The 16,380-nt window shown below is 43.8% G+C and overlaps 1 protein-coding gene across 3 annotated transcripts in view; it reads left to right on the top strand.

Moving 5' to 3' along the window:
* LOC139156261 (prolyl endopeptidase FAP-like) overlaps positions 1 to 8,337 on the top strand; it is a 63,807-nt gene extending 55,470 nt beyond the window's left edge. For all 3 annotated transcript variants that reach the window (XM_070731648.1, XM_070731646.1, XM_070731647.1), the window contains 4 exons: positions 1,251 to 1,315; positions 4,398 to 4,470; positions 4,777 to 4,850; positions 8,049 to 8,337. In XM_070731648.1, coding sequence (XP_070587749.1) covers positions 1,251 to 1,315; positions 4,398 to 4,470; positions 4,777 to 4,850; positions 8,049 to 8,147 — 311 coding nt within the window. In that variant the 3' untranslated portion in view covers positions 8,148 to 8,337. The remainder of the gene's footprint in view (positions 1 to 1,250; positions 1,316 to 4,397; positions 4,471 to 4,776; positions 4,851 to 8,048) is intronic.
* Positions 8,338 to 16,380: the final 8,043 nt, after the last annotated feature.

Raw genomic sequence — 16,380 nt, 5'->3', positions numbered from 1 at the left:
CATCTAAAAACACCTTCTTCAAAATACACTTTCTTTTAAAAACAAACAGACCTTCTCTTGGGCAAAGCTTGCTTTGAAATAGTTTGCAGAGTTGCTGAGTATATGTCTTCAAAGCAAAGGTTCTTAAAACAAACACGTCAAAACACAAGCCTTTTCAAAGACACCGTTGTCTATGAAACAGATTCTGTTTCCAATTATTAGGTGCTCTTTTAAAGATCAGCCGTAGCTTCAGATGTTAAACTTTGGCTGGGCCCGCTCTTCATCTCAGTCAGTTTTGTACTTCTTACTTGTGGCTACAGTAAGAAGCTGGCAGTTTGGCATCGTGTCCAGCTGCTTCTTGAACACTCCTCCACTTTCATTACCCTATTTATGCCGTCTCAGGCAACTTTTCCCCCCACCACACACACCATCATCCCTTGCAAAGTTTTTCTGCTGAAGAAACAATAGGAAATGCTAATCATCCCACAAATCAAAATGCATAGAATATGTATCGCAGAGACATATAGTTTCATATAATCATCAAATTAAGGTACAAACAGCATTGTTTTGACATCTCCCTGCTTCCTTGGCAAAAAATATATCATATCTGCTTAAAATGGTTTTGCACTTAATATACAACCAGGAGACTGAAGGCACTCTTGTCACTCTGGCTAATAGTAGACTTGCCCCGTGTTGTTACGGCTGCTATTTATTTATTTATTTGTTTGTTTGTTTGTTTGTTTGTTTGTTTGTTTGTTTAGTTCAATACATAATACACATTGAAGAGAAAGATATGTAATAATATAAATAAAGAAAAGAATAGAAGAAAATATATAAAAGTATAGGTGAACATATTTGAAAGGAAGAAAAGATAAATGAGATAAGGAGAGACAATTGGACAGGGCACAGAAGGCACACTGGCACACTTATGCACGCCCCTTACTGACCTCTAAGGAACCTGGAGAGGTCAATCGTGGATAGTCTAAGGGAAAAATGTTGGGGGTTAGGGGTTGACACTACTGAGTCAGGTAATGAGTTCCACACTTCGACAACTCGGTTGCTTTGATGTTGGTTTTGTGGTATGAGGCCAGCTTTAAAATTAATTGTCTGTTTTATGGAAAAATTATGAGAAAACTGCCCCAACGTCCCCCTGAATGACTAGCGTGAATGAATGTAAATGCATGCTTTACAATACATTTGCTCTTGGGTGTGTGTTTGTGTGTTAATGGGTTTCTGTGCATTGTGACAGCTGCATTTATTGTATATTGCAGCCTCCATCTACACTGAACGATTTATGGGTCTACCAACCAAATCTGACAATCTTGAGCATTACAAAGTAAGAACCATGTAAACCTGCCTATAATTTAACTATACTCTTACTATTTAATTTCAAATGTCCTTTTCCTGCCTTTTGCTCCTTGGCTGAGTGTATGGGCTGCCTTCTTCTTGTCTCTGCCAATTCTTCCATCTGACATTGTCTTCAGTTGATATTTGAAGGAAATTGGGAGGCCTTGTCTATTTGGATTTTGGGGATGGTGGTGGCAGAGATAACACTTAGTTTTATAAAGGAAACTAAAGGTCACCTTTAAACTGAATAAGCCATACCCTAATAATATAGCCTTTACATCATTCCCAAACTATTCCTGAGCTAGCTTAAAATGCCTTGAGCAGTTCTAGTATTTCAACAGTAATAAGTCACAGCAATAAGTTGTGATGGGCGAACCCAACAGTGTTTGGGTCCGACAAGTTCGGACGAACTTTATGCAAAATTCGGCCGAACCCGAACCGAACCCAAACCCGAATGGAGAATCCCAGGTTGCTAAGGATGCCAAGGTGATCACTTCCTGGATTCCATGGCGTCCTTAGCAACCTGCCGGTGACGTCAAAGCTCCAAACATCGAACATGACCCCGAACTTTGCCCGAAGTTTATTTTTACGCAAAAGGACCACCCTTTGCTTGCAGCGCCGCTGCGGCGTCCTTTTTCGTAAAAATAACAATGTTTATTTTTACGTGAAGACCTCCCTTTAAAGGAGTTGGGGAATCCCTCCCACGAAGAGATTCCGGGGGCGGAGCCTTGACATCACCGACAGGTTGCTAAGGATGCCAAGGTGATCACTTCTTGGATTCCATGGAATCCAGGAAGTGATCACCTTGGCATCCTTAGCAACCTGCCGGTGACGTCAAAGCTCCAAACACCGAACATGACCCCGAACTTTGCCCAAAGTTTCAAAAAATTTCGTGTTCGTGTTCGGCATACCAAACACTGCAAAGTTCGATACGGACCCAAATTGTGCGAGTTTGGTTCGCCCATCACTAGTTGGGAGCTGACACTGTTGGTTGGTATTAACTTATGGCTAGCAGGATCATACAAGAGTCACTGTATTGGTGTTGAATCGCTGCCTGTGGTCCCCAGTCTTTGGGAAGGAAGAGGAGCCAGGGAAATAAAACTTGGCTCTTTTGCTGTACCCACTGGGGATTGGCTTAGAGACCTAAGCTGGCCTGAAGGCAGCTGACCAGTGGGCAGAAGGAGGAAAGAGACCGAGAGAGGAAGGGGGGAGAGAGAGAGATGCCTCTGCTGCTTCAAAATCCAAGTCTCACTGGGTTTCTCCATAGTTCTTCAGTCTGCTTTTTAAAATAAAAGTTTAATGTTATTCCATAATAGTGTTAAACATGTATCCCAAAGAAGCCTATCAGATGCTAGTTGGAGTCCCTTTAATAAAGTGGTTCTCAACCTGAGGGTCAGGACCCCTTTGAGGGTCGAATGAGCGTTTCACAGGAGTTGCCTAAGACCACGAGAAAAGACAAATTTCCCATGGTGTTAGGAACTAAAGCTTCTATTCTGGCGCCTTGGAACATATCTTTACAATCTGACCAATCAGGTGTTTACAGTGGGGGTGTCCCACTTACCTTCCTGCAAATCAGATTAAAGCTCTGTTGGTAGAATTGGGGCTAGACTTATGATTGGGGGTCACCCCAACATGAGGAACTGTATTAAGGGGTCGCGGCATTAAAAAGGTTGAGAACCACTGTAGATGCACTCACACAAACCACTTGGGTAAAAACAGAATGACACATGACTTTCTTGCCAGTATGTCTATCAAAACTTGCTACTTCTCTCGTTCAGCCTATGTCAATAGATATTTTTCCATTGACCGCTAATGTTTGAGGATTGGGAGATGAACAAAACTGAAGGTATCCTCCACCTTTTTTAAAAAAATATGTCCAGTACACTAAGTGTAGTGTCATTGACTGACAAGATAGGTATTGCCAGTGATGGCATCCAATTCTGTGCCAGAATGATTTGTGGATAGTTCAAGGGATTGGCAGATAGTAGTTTAACTTTACTGGATAAATTAGGTACATGACTTTACTTTTTACGTTTTTTCCTTCCAATTTCAAACAAAAAGTTAGGAACTTTATCTCTAGTGCATTGAACATTTTGGGCTACATATGCAGAATGTTTATGATGTAGAAATAAGGCAAACCAAGCCTTACTTCAGGAAAATAATAAATTAAGATGAAATGAGATTGTTTATTGACCCATTCATAGTTTTATCTTGCTTCTCTTTTCTGGGCTATACCTTTTCTGGGCTACCTAAGAAGGAAGTCGTTTATTTGAACTAAGGTAATCATGATTCAAACAAATTTTCAAAATAAATTTGCAACACAATTTATTGCTGAAATGTACATTTGGCTGATGGCTGTATCTCTTTAAATATAACTTCTGTAAGTCTTGCATTGAAATATTTATATGAGAATAGAGTAGAGCAGAGCAGAGCAGAACAGAATAGAATAGAATCTATGGACCAAGTCTCTCCACATCTTCCAAACTTGCACTACTGTGAAAAACAAATAGTCCTCAACTTATGACCACAATTGTTCCAACATTTCTGTTGCTAAGTGAGACATTTGCTAAGTGAGTTTTACCCCATTTTACAACGCTTCACAGCTGTTAAGTGAATCATTGCAGTTGATAAGTTAGTAATATGGTTGATAAATGAACCTGGCTTCCCCAGTGACTTTGTTAGAAGATCGCAAAAGGTGATCACATGACACAGGACATTGTAACCATCATAAATTTGAACCAGTTGCCAAGCATCTAAACTTTGATCCCATGACCATGGGGATGCCACAACAGTCGTAAGCGTGAAAAATGGTCCTGAGTCAGTGCTGTTGTATCTTTGAACGGTCACTAAAATGAACCACTGCGAGTTGAGGCCTATCGGTATTTGTAGGTAATTCCTTAAACAAAACCCACGAAGCCTGAGATTTAAGAACAATTAGCAGAAAGTAGAGGAAAAACTTTTCACTGACTGAGAGATTGCTGTCACCAGAACATAGGACACTGGTAATGAAGGCATTACCTATCATTTTTACATTTGGCAACTCCGTAATTGTTCATTATTTTCCCTTTCAGAATTCAACGGTTATGGCAAGGGCTCAGAATTTCCATAATGTGGATTACCTTCTCATCCATGGAACGGCAGATGGTGAGGCCCATGAAACACTGGTGCCAATCCTGAGAGAGAACCACTTTGTTAAAGAAACATTAAGCATTTCTCTGTTCCTGTGAGCAGGGTCAATACATTTAGACGTATTTTCATTTTCTATCTGGCACATTGAGCACTGCTGACTCATTGTTGATCGTCCCTGCTATATCGCTTGTTAACTCATGACACGAGTCTAATGTTCTACTCTTGCGTGCTTTCTGGCATTTGTCAGACTGGTGGGATTCTTGTTTTTAATCAGCCCCATTCCGTTTCTTAATTTCTTTTCTTCTTTGCTTGATATTTCAGATAATGTTCACTTTCAGAACTCGGCACAGATCTCCAAAGCCTTAGTCAATGCACAAGTGGATTTTCAAGCAATGGTAGATATGATCAAATCATTTAAGCATTAATGGGCCACGCAAATAATTTGGAATAGTTTTCGGAGAAGGGCGGCATACAAATATAAATAATAATAATAATAATAATAATAATAATAGTAGTAGTAGTAGTAGTAGTAATAGTAATAGTAGTAGTAGTAGTAATAGTAGTAATAATAGCAGCAGCAGCTGCAGTAGTTGTTGTTTGGTATTAGATTAGGAGTGGGGATAGATTTTAATCCACCCTTTTAATCCAATGGTAGATATGATCAAATCATTTAAGCATTAATGGGCTACGCAAATAATTTGGGATAGTTTTCGGAGAAGGGCGGCATACAAATATAAATATTAATATTATTATTATTAATAATAATAATAATAATAATAATAATAATAGAAGTAGTACTGGTAGTAATAGTAGTAGTAGTAATAGTAGTAGTAATAGCAGCAGCAGCTGCAGTAGTTGTTGTTTGGTATTAGATTAGGAGTGGGGATAGATTTTAATCCACCCTTTTAATCCAATGGTAGATATGATCAAATCATTTAAGCATTAATGGGCCACGCAAATAATTTGGGATAGTTTTCGGAGAAGGGCGACATACAAATATAAATAATAATAATAATAATAATAATAATAATAATAGTAGTAGTAGTAGTAGTAGTAGTAGTAGTAGTAATAGCAGCAGCAGCAGCAGTAGTTGTTTGGTATTAGATTAGGAGTAGGGATAGATTTTAATCCACCCTCAGTCATACCCTGTTTCCCCGATAGTAAGACACCCCCAATTATAAGACGTATCGGGGGTTTCAGGGGGGTCGGCTAATATAAGCCGTACCCCGAAAGTAAGACATATGTCTTACTTTCGGGGAAACACGGGGATATTGCCGGGGGGGGAGCCCGATGACATCGCTTCCAAGCTCCCCACGCGCCCCTCGCCTTCGCCTCGCCGTGGCGCCACCGCCTCTTCCCCGGCTTGGCAAAGCGAAGGACGGCGCTGGTCCAAAGCGAGCCGAGTGGGCGGCGGCTTGCAGCGAAGGCGCTCGTCCCAGCAATCGAGTCCTGCCGAGGCTCGGCTGCAAGCGGCCAGCGAGGCCGACCAGCTCCGAGGCGAGCGGCCGGAGCTGCGCCCTCCTTCACCCGCCTCCTTTCCGGCAGGCAGGTGGGGCTGCCCAACTGCGCAGAGCGGCTCCTCCCCTCCAGACACATGCTTCCCCGACATGCGTCTGTGGCTCCACGCGTGCACGCCGCTTGGAGCCCTGAGGTTGAACTTGGAAAAGGGCTCACGAGGCTCCTGTCCCGCGGCTGCCCTTCTGGACTCTGGGGAGATGCCTTCGGGAACGCGACCCTTTCAATTTTTTTCCAATGTAAAACATACCCCGAAAGTAAGACGTAGTGGGGCTTTTGGGGGTAAAAAGAAAGTAAGACACTGTCTTACTTTCGGGGAAACACGGTAGATGTTCAACTGCTAAATTTGAGGAAGTTATTCTCACCCAGTTCAGCCTACTTTACAGAGTTGCTTTAATGAGTGGAAAATGGGAGGATTGATTGATTTTGGTTACAGGCCATCAAGTCAGTATTGATTCTTAGCGGCCACATAGATTTTCTCCATGGCAATCTGTTCCTAACATGTGTTTCAGGTCTTCCAATAGTAAAACAGTAGGAGGGACTGCTCTAGGTGCTGGTTTGAACTCCTGAATGAAAGACAGGCTATAAATCTAATAAATAAACTGCTACTCAATCAATCAGAATAGAGCTGGAGAGACCTTGGAGGCCTTCTAGCCTAGAAGAAACAGGAGATCGCATACCAGTGATGGTGAACCTTTTTTTTTCCTCGGGTGCCAAAAGAGTGTGTCCATACCCATAATTCAATGCCTGGGGAGGGTGGAAACAGCCAAGGCCCTCTGGAGGCCAGAAACAAGCACTTTCCCAACTTCTGGTGGTCCCAGTAGGCTTGTGTTTTGCCCTCTCCAGGCTCCAATGGCTTTCCTGAAGCTGGGGGAAGGTAAAATCATCCTCCCCATCCCCCAGGAGGCTCTCTGGAAGACAAAAATGCCCTCCAGAGCCTCTGTGCAAGCCAAAAATCAGCTGGTTGAGCTAGAGCAATTTCTCACGTGCCAGCAGATATGGCTCCGCATGCCACCTGTAGCACCCACGCCATAGGTTCGCCATCACTGTCCTATACAATTCCAGACAAATGACGGCCCAGTCTCTTCTTAAAATCTTCCAGTGATGAAGCACTATCAACCTCTGAGGGCAAGCTGTTCCACTAGTTAATCATCCTCACTGTTAGGAAGTTCCTCCTTAATTCCAGGTTGTTTCTCTCCTTGATTAGTGTCTATCCATTGTTTCAGACCACAATGAGATGCAGCCTAGGCAGCTAATGTACTAGGGTATATGGAAGGGTATATGGGAGGACTTCTGGAATTAAAACCAAGCCTTCAATTACTACAACTAATTAAATAAAATTTAACTAATCTCAAATATCCCTTAAATTAACATTCTGTTTAGCAGATATGAAACCGTGGGTCCAAAATGTGCCCCATAAAATTGTTTGTAAAATGGCCTAAATCTTGGGAAATTACTAAATGTCACACGATTTCCACTTCACTTTCTCACCCAAAGTATTGCAAGATTTTAGGTGGGAACATGAAAATGACACAACCTTTGCCAATCTTTAGGGATTTAAATAAGGTAATTTTAGGCTGATTTTTTTGTCTAGCCCCTGCTTTTTAGGATATCTTATGCACTACAATGCCTAGAAGAACAGTACTGCTGACCCTTGCTTATGTAGGGAAAGGACAAGACTGATGGTTTAAGCATCTTCAGCTTCTTAAAACCACTTTTGCTTTTAAAGAAAAGGGTTTTTTTAAATAAATTGGGGGGGGGGCTGATTTGGCAATTCTGAAGACTTAATTTCAAGACAAAGCTTAATGCTGATCCCAGCTGTTTTCATTACAATCAGTGCAGATTGTTGGAGGCAATAGGCTGACTCTGTAAACAGCTTAGAGGGCTGTAAAGCACTGTGAAGTGGTATATAAGTCTAAATGCTAAATGCTATTGCTTAGCAGGTAAGAGCATAAGATTCGATGCAAAGACCCAAATCCCCTTTTCTGTCTCCCACCCCATCTTATAAAGTTTTTACTGCTTGTTTGAATTCAGCTTCAGAACCTTGGGGTTAAGATAATGTTTCTCTTCCTTTTCAGTGGTACACAGACCAAAACCATTCCATCCCAGGCCTTTCTTTGAAGCATCTCTACATTCACATGACACATTTCCTGAAACAGTGTTTTTCTCTGCCTTAAGGAGTCCTATTTTCTGTCTTGATTCCAAGACAGGGCAACGTGAATTGCACAAACAATGCACATTCCAAAAGTAGGCTAAACGTGGATTTGAAAAGTGGCAACAATTCTTACTGGCCCTTGTGTACTGCTTGGGAATTTTTGTTAGCTAGGAAGTAAAGGAATAAAAATAAAAGTGTAAAATTAAAGACTGCATCTTTTGCATATTCTCTGCCTATATTGTCAGTAATCTCATATATCAAATACAGGCATACATTTTGAGTCAAGAATTTAAAGAATTCGGGGTGGGGGGAAGCGCTCTTGGAGACAGTCCTGAAACTGGGAGATTATTCAATCTAGCATTGGGAAAAAAATGCTTCAGAGGGATCAGAGGCAATTTCGCTGCAAAAGAAAATCAACAAAATTGCTGCAGCTATTCCATATTGCCAGTGGAGAATTGCATCTCAATTGAGCAAAATGATTTTCAGTTAAAAGTGAAATGTGTATTTTGATATCGGTCAAGGCAAGATTTTATTCATTCAACATGAAACTCAGTCAACTGTACATTTAAAAACATGTCACAAATAACACTGACTTGTGCTAATGGTTGATAAGGATTTCTGCTAGCATCCTAAGTATCAACTAAGTATCTTCTTAAAATATATGATGTTCTGAGTAGCGCAGTTTTTTGCAGTTCGGCTGGTTTTACTGCAGGAAGCTGCAATTTCTTGATGTGTTTTGTGAAATTCTTGGACATGGTACCAAGTGCCCCAATGACAATGGGTGTTCTACTCCAGCTACAGACCACACCAACAGCACACATAAAATCTGTACAAACCTTAGTTTGCTTTCTTAATAGTCGTGAACACAAGAACAAGGGGACACAATCTGAAGTTAGTTGGAGGAAAGATCAAAAGCAATGTGAGAAAATATTATTTCACTGAAAGAGTAGTAGATCCTTGGAACAAACGTCCAGCAGATGTGGTTGGTAAATCCACAGTAACTGAATTTAAACATGCCTGGGATAAACATATATCCATTGTAAGATAAAATACAGGAAATAGTATAAGGGCAGACTAGATGGACCATGAGGTCTTTTTCTGCCGTCAGTCTTCTATGTTTCTATGTCGTCAAACACAAATAGCCGTTCAGAGTCCGTTTCAAACTGAGCGGCATATAAAAGCAACAAATAAATAAATAAATATAATTTAAAGCAGTGTGAGACAAAAATCAGCACACACATGCATGTTGGAGCTGAGCTAAGGCAACAGCTCACATGCCAGCAGATATGGCTCCACGTGCCACCTGTGGTACCCGTGCCATAGGTTCTCCATCACTGTTTTATGCCATAATCTTTCGACTCCAATTTTCAGATCAATTCTGTGTCTGATACTATTTCCTAGTAATGCCTAATCAATCCACACTTTCCTTTTCAACCATAATTAAATCTGATGTGTTATGTGCCAATTCTTGAATCCATTTGAATCAGAAAAATGCTGGAAAGGACCTTAGAAGTCTTCTAGCCCAGCCCCCTGTTCAAGCAGGAGACCCTATACCATTTCAGACAAATGGCTGGCCAGTCTCTTCTTAAAACCCTCCAGTGATGAAGCAAGTTGTTCCACTGGTGATTTGTCCGCACTCTTAGGAAGTTTATCCTTAATTCCAGATTGCTTCTCTCCCTGATGAGCTTCCATCCATTGATTCTTGTCTTGCCTTCTGGTGCTTTGGAGAATATGTTGGCCCCCTCTTCTTTGTGGGAGCTCCTCCAATATTATGAATCTGTATATGTTAATGTGCTCATTTTGAACTGCTTTTTCAATTCTGTGTTCCCACCAATTTGATATTGTTTATTTTATTTTATTTATATACCACATTACTTTTGTCAGTGACTCAAGGCAGCAAACACTTTATGCAATTTTCTTGTGCCTTCCTTTTTTGTTGTAATAACTTTATTAAAAGTTTTAGAAACAAAAATAAAAGAGACAATACAAAGAAAGGAAAGGAAAGACTGCAAGGAAGCAAAAAAATAAAAATAACTCCCTCAAGAAATTAAACAATTTCATAATCTCTTCACCTCCTCTTAATTAACAAATGTAAAAGTCTCCATACTGTAACTCATCTTTTAACAATAGGCAAATTAAATAAGTAACATCTTCTCCTTATCCAATTATCAACAAAAAGTCCAAGCAAAGCACTAAATTATTAACACTAATTAGCATATACATAAAACTTAACATTCTTGATCTCAAGTCTTAGCTGTGAGCAAAACTCCATTTAAAAGGCATAAAATAGTTCCTGATATCCTAGAACAATCCCCTTAAAATTTAATTTGGCAAAAAGAGACAGTTTCTCCTTTAAAAAAGACCAGCTCCAATACACAATATTTTCCGCATTCCAAATCTATTTGCTTACAAGGATTGTCTTGATCAGTGAAGAGTTACTGAAATTTTTACTACCACACTGTGGGCGTGGCTTATGCAAGACGCTCTGCATTTTCTTTCAACATCTTTCAGTGCAAATTGGGTGTTCTGGGGTGGAGCTCCATTTTTGCTACCCCACTGCGTTCCCCCCTCCCCGTCCAGGCAGCAGCCCACCACTGGTCTTGATCCACTTAACAGATGAATGGAGAAAGAGGTTGTGGGCTGCCCATTTGACACAAGTTAATTTTATTAGACTTAATGTTTACTTTGTTATTTTTACTGAGATATTTTAATTGGTTCATTAGGGATGGCTTTATTTGTATTCTATTATAAACTGTCATACTGTTTACAAGTCTCCAAAATGGATGGGGTATACAGTGATCCCTCGATTTTCGCGATCTCGATCTTCGCGAAACGCTATATCGCGATTTTTTAATTAAAAAAATTAAAAATACGTGCGCGGTTTTTCCCGCCCGATGACGTCACGCGTCATCACCAAACTGACGTCTAGCATTGCTGGTTGGCCGAAATCTCGGCCAATCAGCTTTGCCATTGCAATAAGTTTGCCCGGCAATGGTGATACAGCAAAATTTCAGCCAATCAGCGTTGTCATTGCAAACATTTCGCCCGACAATGCTGATCGACAGAAATCTCGGCCAATCAGTGTTGTTTGCTCAGCGTGCTTTGCTTTGAAACTTTTGGGACTTTTGGAGCTGTTTGTCGGAGCTGTTTGTCGGAGCTGTTTCTTGGAGCTGTTTTTGCAGCTGTTTCTTGCAGCTGTTTCTTGCAGCTGTTTCTTGCAGCTGTTTCTTGCAGCTGTTTCTTGCAGCTGTTTGTGAACACTTCTTGGAAGATGGCTCCTAAACGTTGCATGTGGAGTGGAGGCGGCGACGCTAAAAAGAGCAGGAAGATGCTGACAATTAAGGAGAAGATTGAACTTTTGGACATGCTGAAAGCGGGACGTTCTAATGTAGATGTTGGTCGGCATTATGGGATCAACGAATCGACTGTGCGATACATTCGGAAAGACGAAAAGAAGATAAGGCAAACTTCTCTGATAACATTCAACAAGGCTGCAAAAAGAATGGTGACGCCTAGAAACAAACGCCTTATGAAGATGGAAGCTGCTTTGTCTGTGTGGGTACAAGACTGCCGCAAAAAGAGCATTGCTTTGGATACGAACACTATACGAACCAAGGCGCAGCAACTGTACAACCATCTTGCAGACACAGAAGGAGGCGATGCAGATGAGGGAAACCCAGGTGAGGGCTGGGTTTTTTTATTCTGTCATTATTTAAGTGCTTTTTAAGGAAGGAGGGAAGGAGGGAGGGAAGGAAGGAGGGGTGGAAGGAAGGAAGGAGGGAGGGAAGGAGGGAGGGATGGAAGGAGGGAGGGAAGGAGGGATGGAAGGAAGGAGGGATGGAAGGAAGGAAGGAGGGAGGGAAGGAAGGAAGGAGGGAAGGAAGGAGGGAAGGAAGGAAGGACTGTATGCTTTCATTCAAGTCACTTCTCTCTCCCTTTCCTGTCATTCTCTGTAGAGGAAGGTGCTGGTGACTCTGAAGACCCCCAGCCATCAACATCTTCTGTTTCTTCAGCCCCAGCCACATTAACAGCAAGCAAAGGGTGGTTTGAGAAATTTCAACGGCGCTATGGCCTGAAGAGTGTGTCATTGCATGGAGAAGCTGCCTCAGCAGATACAGGTGCAGCCGAAAACTTTGTCCAGCGCACGTTTAAAGACCTAATTGCAGAAGGGGGCTACCTTCCAGAACAGGTGTTCAACATGGACGAAACAGGCCTGTTCTGGAAGAGGATGCCTTCACGGACTTTCTTGATGCAAGATGAAGCCAAAGCCCCTGGCTTTAAGGCCATGAAAGATCGGGTGACTTTGATCATGTGTGGGAATGCAGCAGGCTTTTTGATGAAACCAGGGATAATTTATAAGTCACGAAATCTAAGAGCCCTCAAGAACAGAAATAAAAATGCATTGCCAGTGTACTGGATGCATAATCCTAAAGCATGGATTACAAAACCCCTCACGCGGGACTGGTTTCATCAGTGCTTCATCCCACAGGTGAAGGATTATTTGGCTGCCAAAGGACTCAATTTCAAAGTGCTTCTCCTAATGGACAATGCTGGAGGCCATGATGACCTGGCACATGAACATGATGGGGTGCAAGTCGAATTCTTGCCACCAAACACCACATCGCTTATCCAGCCGATGGATCAAGGTGTTATCCGCGCATTTAAGGCACTGTACACGCGCAATTCTCTTGGAAGCATCGTGGAAGCAATGGATGCTGATGAAAACTTCACATTGAAGGCCTACTGACGTCAGTACACAATTGCATCTTGTCTGAAGAACATTCAGAATGCCTTAATGGATATGAAGTCACAGACAATGAATGCCTGCTGGAGGAAATTGTGGCCAGAAGTGGTGCATGATTACAGGGGATTTGCTCCCGAAGAAAATCAAGATGCTGCAGTCCAGAACTCTGTGAAGCTGGCACAGGCACTGGGTGGAGAAGGCTTCGTTGACATGACACCAGAGGAAGTCAATGGTTTGCTTGATGAGCATGGCCTACCGCTGACAGACAGAGATCTGGAGGAGCTGACCAGGTCAGCGAGTGAAGAAGATGAGGAAGAGAAAGCAGAAGAAGCTGAGGAAGAAGAAGATGTTGGCCTAACGCTTGAGCGGCTTGCAGAACTGAACAGAGCTGCTGCAAATGTACAACGCATGGTGGAACTTTGGGATCCCAACATGACTCGCTCTATACAATTTAAGGCCTCCCTTGACAACACCTTTGCACCATACAGAGCCATGTTAGCCAAGAAAAAGAAAATGTGCCAACAACTGCCCATAACTATGTTTGTCACAAAAACCACGAGGTCTGTCACACCATCACCTGCAGCGTCCATTGTAGACATGGTGATAGAAGAAGATCCCGATTTATCCTAGTTATGCTAACCCCCCCCCAAAAAAATGTAAATATGTAAATAAATATTGTTATTATTTCTATCAGGATGACTAAGTGTGTTATTCAATGTGTACAGTACAGGTACAGGTAGAGGTACAGTACAGTACAGTACATTAAGGGGATGGGAAATGGTAATTTGTGGGTTGAAAGTGTTGGGACTGAGTGGCATACAGAAGAATGAATGAATGACTGAGTGAATGAAATTTAAACACAGGTGAGGGCTGGGGGTTTTTATTCTGTCATTGTTTAAGTGCTTTTTACGGAAGGAAGGAAGGAGGGAAGGAAGGAGGGATGGAAGGAGGGAGGGATGGAAGGAAGGAGGGAAGGAAGGAGGGAGGGAGGGAAGGAGGGAGGGAAGGAAGGGAAGGAAGGAGGGAGTGAAGGAAGGAGGGAAGGAAGGAGGGAAGGAAGGAGGGAGGGAAGGAGGGAAGGAAGGAAGGAGGGAGGGAAGGAGGGAAGGAGGGAGGGATGGAAGGAAGGAGAGAAGGAGGGAAGGAGGGAGGGATGGAAGGAAGGAGAGAAGGGAAGGAAGGAGGGAAGGAGGGAGGGAAGGAGGGAGGGAGGGAAGGAGGGAGGGAGGGAAGGAAGGAGGGAGGGAAGGGAAGGAAGGAGGGAGGGAAGGAAGGAGGGAGGGAAGGAAGGAAGGAGGGAAGGAGGGAAGGAGGGAGGGATGGAAGGAAGGAGAGAAGGGAAGGAAGGAGGGAGGGAAGGAGGGAGGGAGTGAGGGAGGGAAGGAGAGAAGGGAAGGAAGGAGGGAAGGAGGGAGGGAGTGAGGGAGGGAAGGAGAGAAGGGAAGGAAGGAGGGATGGAAGGAAGGAGGGAAGGAAGGAGGGAAGGAAGGAAGGAAAAAGCTGAGAAGCCGTTGCCACAAGCGCTGCTGAAGGAGGACTCGTGCCCCAAGAAAGCCGGTGAGAGGGGCGAATCGGGCGGGTGGGGGGTAGCGGCGAGGAGCCCAGAGGCGCTGGGGGGGTGGCCGGCATGAAAAACAACCATTGCCAGCCTCCGAACTGTCGTCGCTCCACCATCTGCGCATGCGCGGCCATGGAAAACAGGACGCGCATGCGCAGATGGTGTTTTTACTTCCACACCGCTACATCGCGAAAAATTGATTATCGCGAGGGGTCTTGGAACGGAACCCTCGTGATAATCGAGGGATCACTGTATATACCAGAGGTGGAATTCAACAGATTTGGAGCAGTTCTGGAGAACCAGTAGCAGAAATTTTGAGTAGTTCAGAGAACCAGTAAATACCACCTCTGGCTGGCTCAGGACCCAACTATTCTCTGCCTCCCAAGTTCCAGCTGATTGGGAGGAAATGGGAATTTTGCAGTATCCTTCCCCTGGAGTGAGAAGCAAATGGAGATTTTATTGTATCTTTTCCCTGCTATGCCCACCAAGCCATTAGATTAGATTAGATTAGATTTATTGGATTCATATGCCGCCCCTCTCCGAAAACTCGGGGCGGCTCACAGCAAGACAAAAACAATACATAATGACAATCCAATACTCACCAATCCAATGACAATTTTAAGCTAAAATTCATAAAAAACAACCCCAGAGTATTAAAACAAATAAACAAAACACGCATACAATCAATCTAATACCAAAACAACATGGGCAAGGGGGAGATGTTTCAGTTCCCCCATGCCTGACGGCAGAGGTGGGTTTTAAGAAGTTTGCGAAAGGCTAGGAGGGTGGGGGCAATCCTAATCTCAGGGGGGAGCTGGTTCCAGAGGGTCGGAGCCGCCACAGAGAAGGCTCTTCCCCTGGGTCCCGCCAAACGACATTGTTTAGTCGACGGGACCCGGAGAAGGCCAACTCTGTGGGACCGAACCGGTCGCTGGGATTCGTGCGGCAGAAGGCGGTCCCGAAGTTATTCTGGTCCGGTGCCATGAAGGGCTTTATAGGTCATAACCAACACTTTGAATTGTGACCGGAAACTGATCAGCAACCAATGCAGACTGCGGAGTGTTGGAGTGATATGGGCATACTTAGAGAAGCTCCTTAATTGCTCTCGCAGCTGCATTCTGCACGATCTGAAGTTTCCGAACACTTTTCAAAGGTAGCCCCATGTAGAGAGCGTTACAGTAGTCGAACCTCGAGGTGATGAGGGCATGAGTGACTGTGAGCAATGACTCCCGGTCCAAGTAGGGCCGCAACTGGCGCACCAGGCGAACCTGGGCAAACGCCCCCCTCGCCACAGCTGAAAGATGTTTCTCTAATGTGAGCTGTGGATCGAGGAGGACGCCCAAGTTGCGGACCCTCTCTGAGGGGGTCAATAATTCCCCCCCAGGGTAATGGATGGACAGATCGAGTTGTCCTTGGGAGGCAAGACCCACAGCCACTCCGTCTTGTCTGGATTGAGTTTGAGTTTGTTGACACCCATCCAGGCCCCAACAGCCTCCAGGCACCGGCACATCACTTCCACTGCTTTGTTGACTGGGCATGGGGTGGAGATGTACAGCTGGGTATCATCGGCATATTGATGATACCTCACCCCATGTCCTTGGATGATCTCACCCAGCGGTTTCATGTAGATATTAAATAGCAGGGGGGAGAGGACCAACCCCTGAGGCACACCACAAGGGAGAGACCTCGAGGTCGACCTCTGACCCCCCACTAACACCGACTGCGACCGACCGGAGAGGTAGGAGGAGAACCACTGAAGTGCCTCCCACTCCCAACCCCTCCAGCCAGCGCAGAAGGATACCATGGTCGATGGTATCGAAAGCCGCTGAGAGGTCAAGGAGCACCAGGACAGAGGACAAGCCCCTGTCCCGGGCCCGCCAGAGATCATCCATCAACGCGACCAAAGCAGTTTCCGTGCTGTAGCCGGGCCTGAATCCAGACTGCTGAGGACCT

Source organism: Erythrolamprus reginae, chromosome 1 (genome assembly GCF_031021105.1).
Source record: "Erythrolamprus reginae isolate rEryReg1 chromosome 1, rEryReg1.hap1, whole genome shotgun sequence".
Lineage (NCBI taxonomy): Eukaryota > Metazoa > Chordata > Lepidosauria > Squamata > Dipsadidae > Erythrolamprus > Erythrolamprus reginae.
The sequence above is the reverse complement of the archived record's forward strand: the minus strand, read 5'-3'. Positions and strand labels throughout refer to the sequence as shown.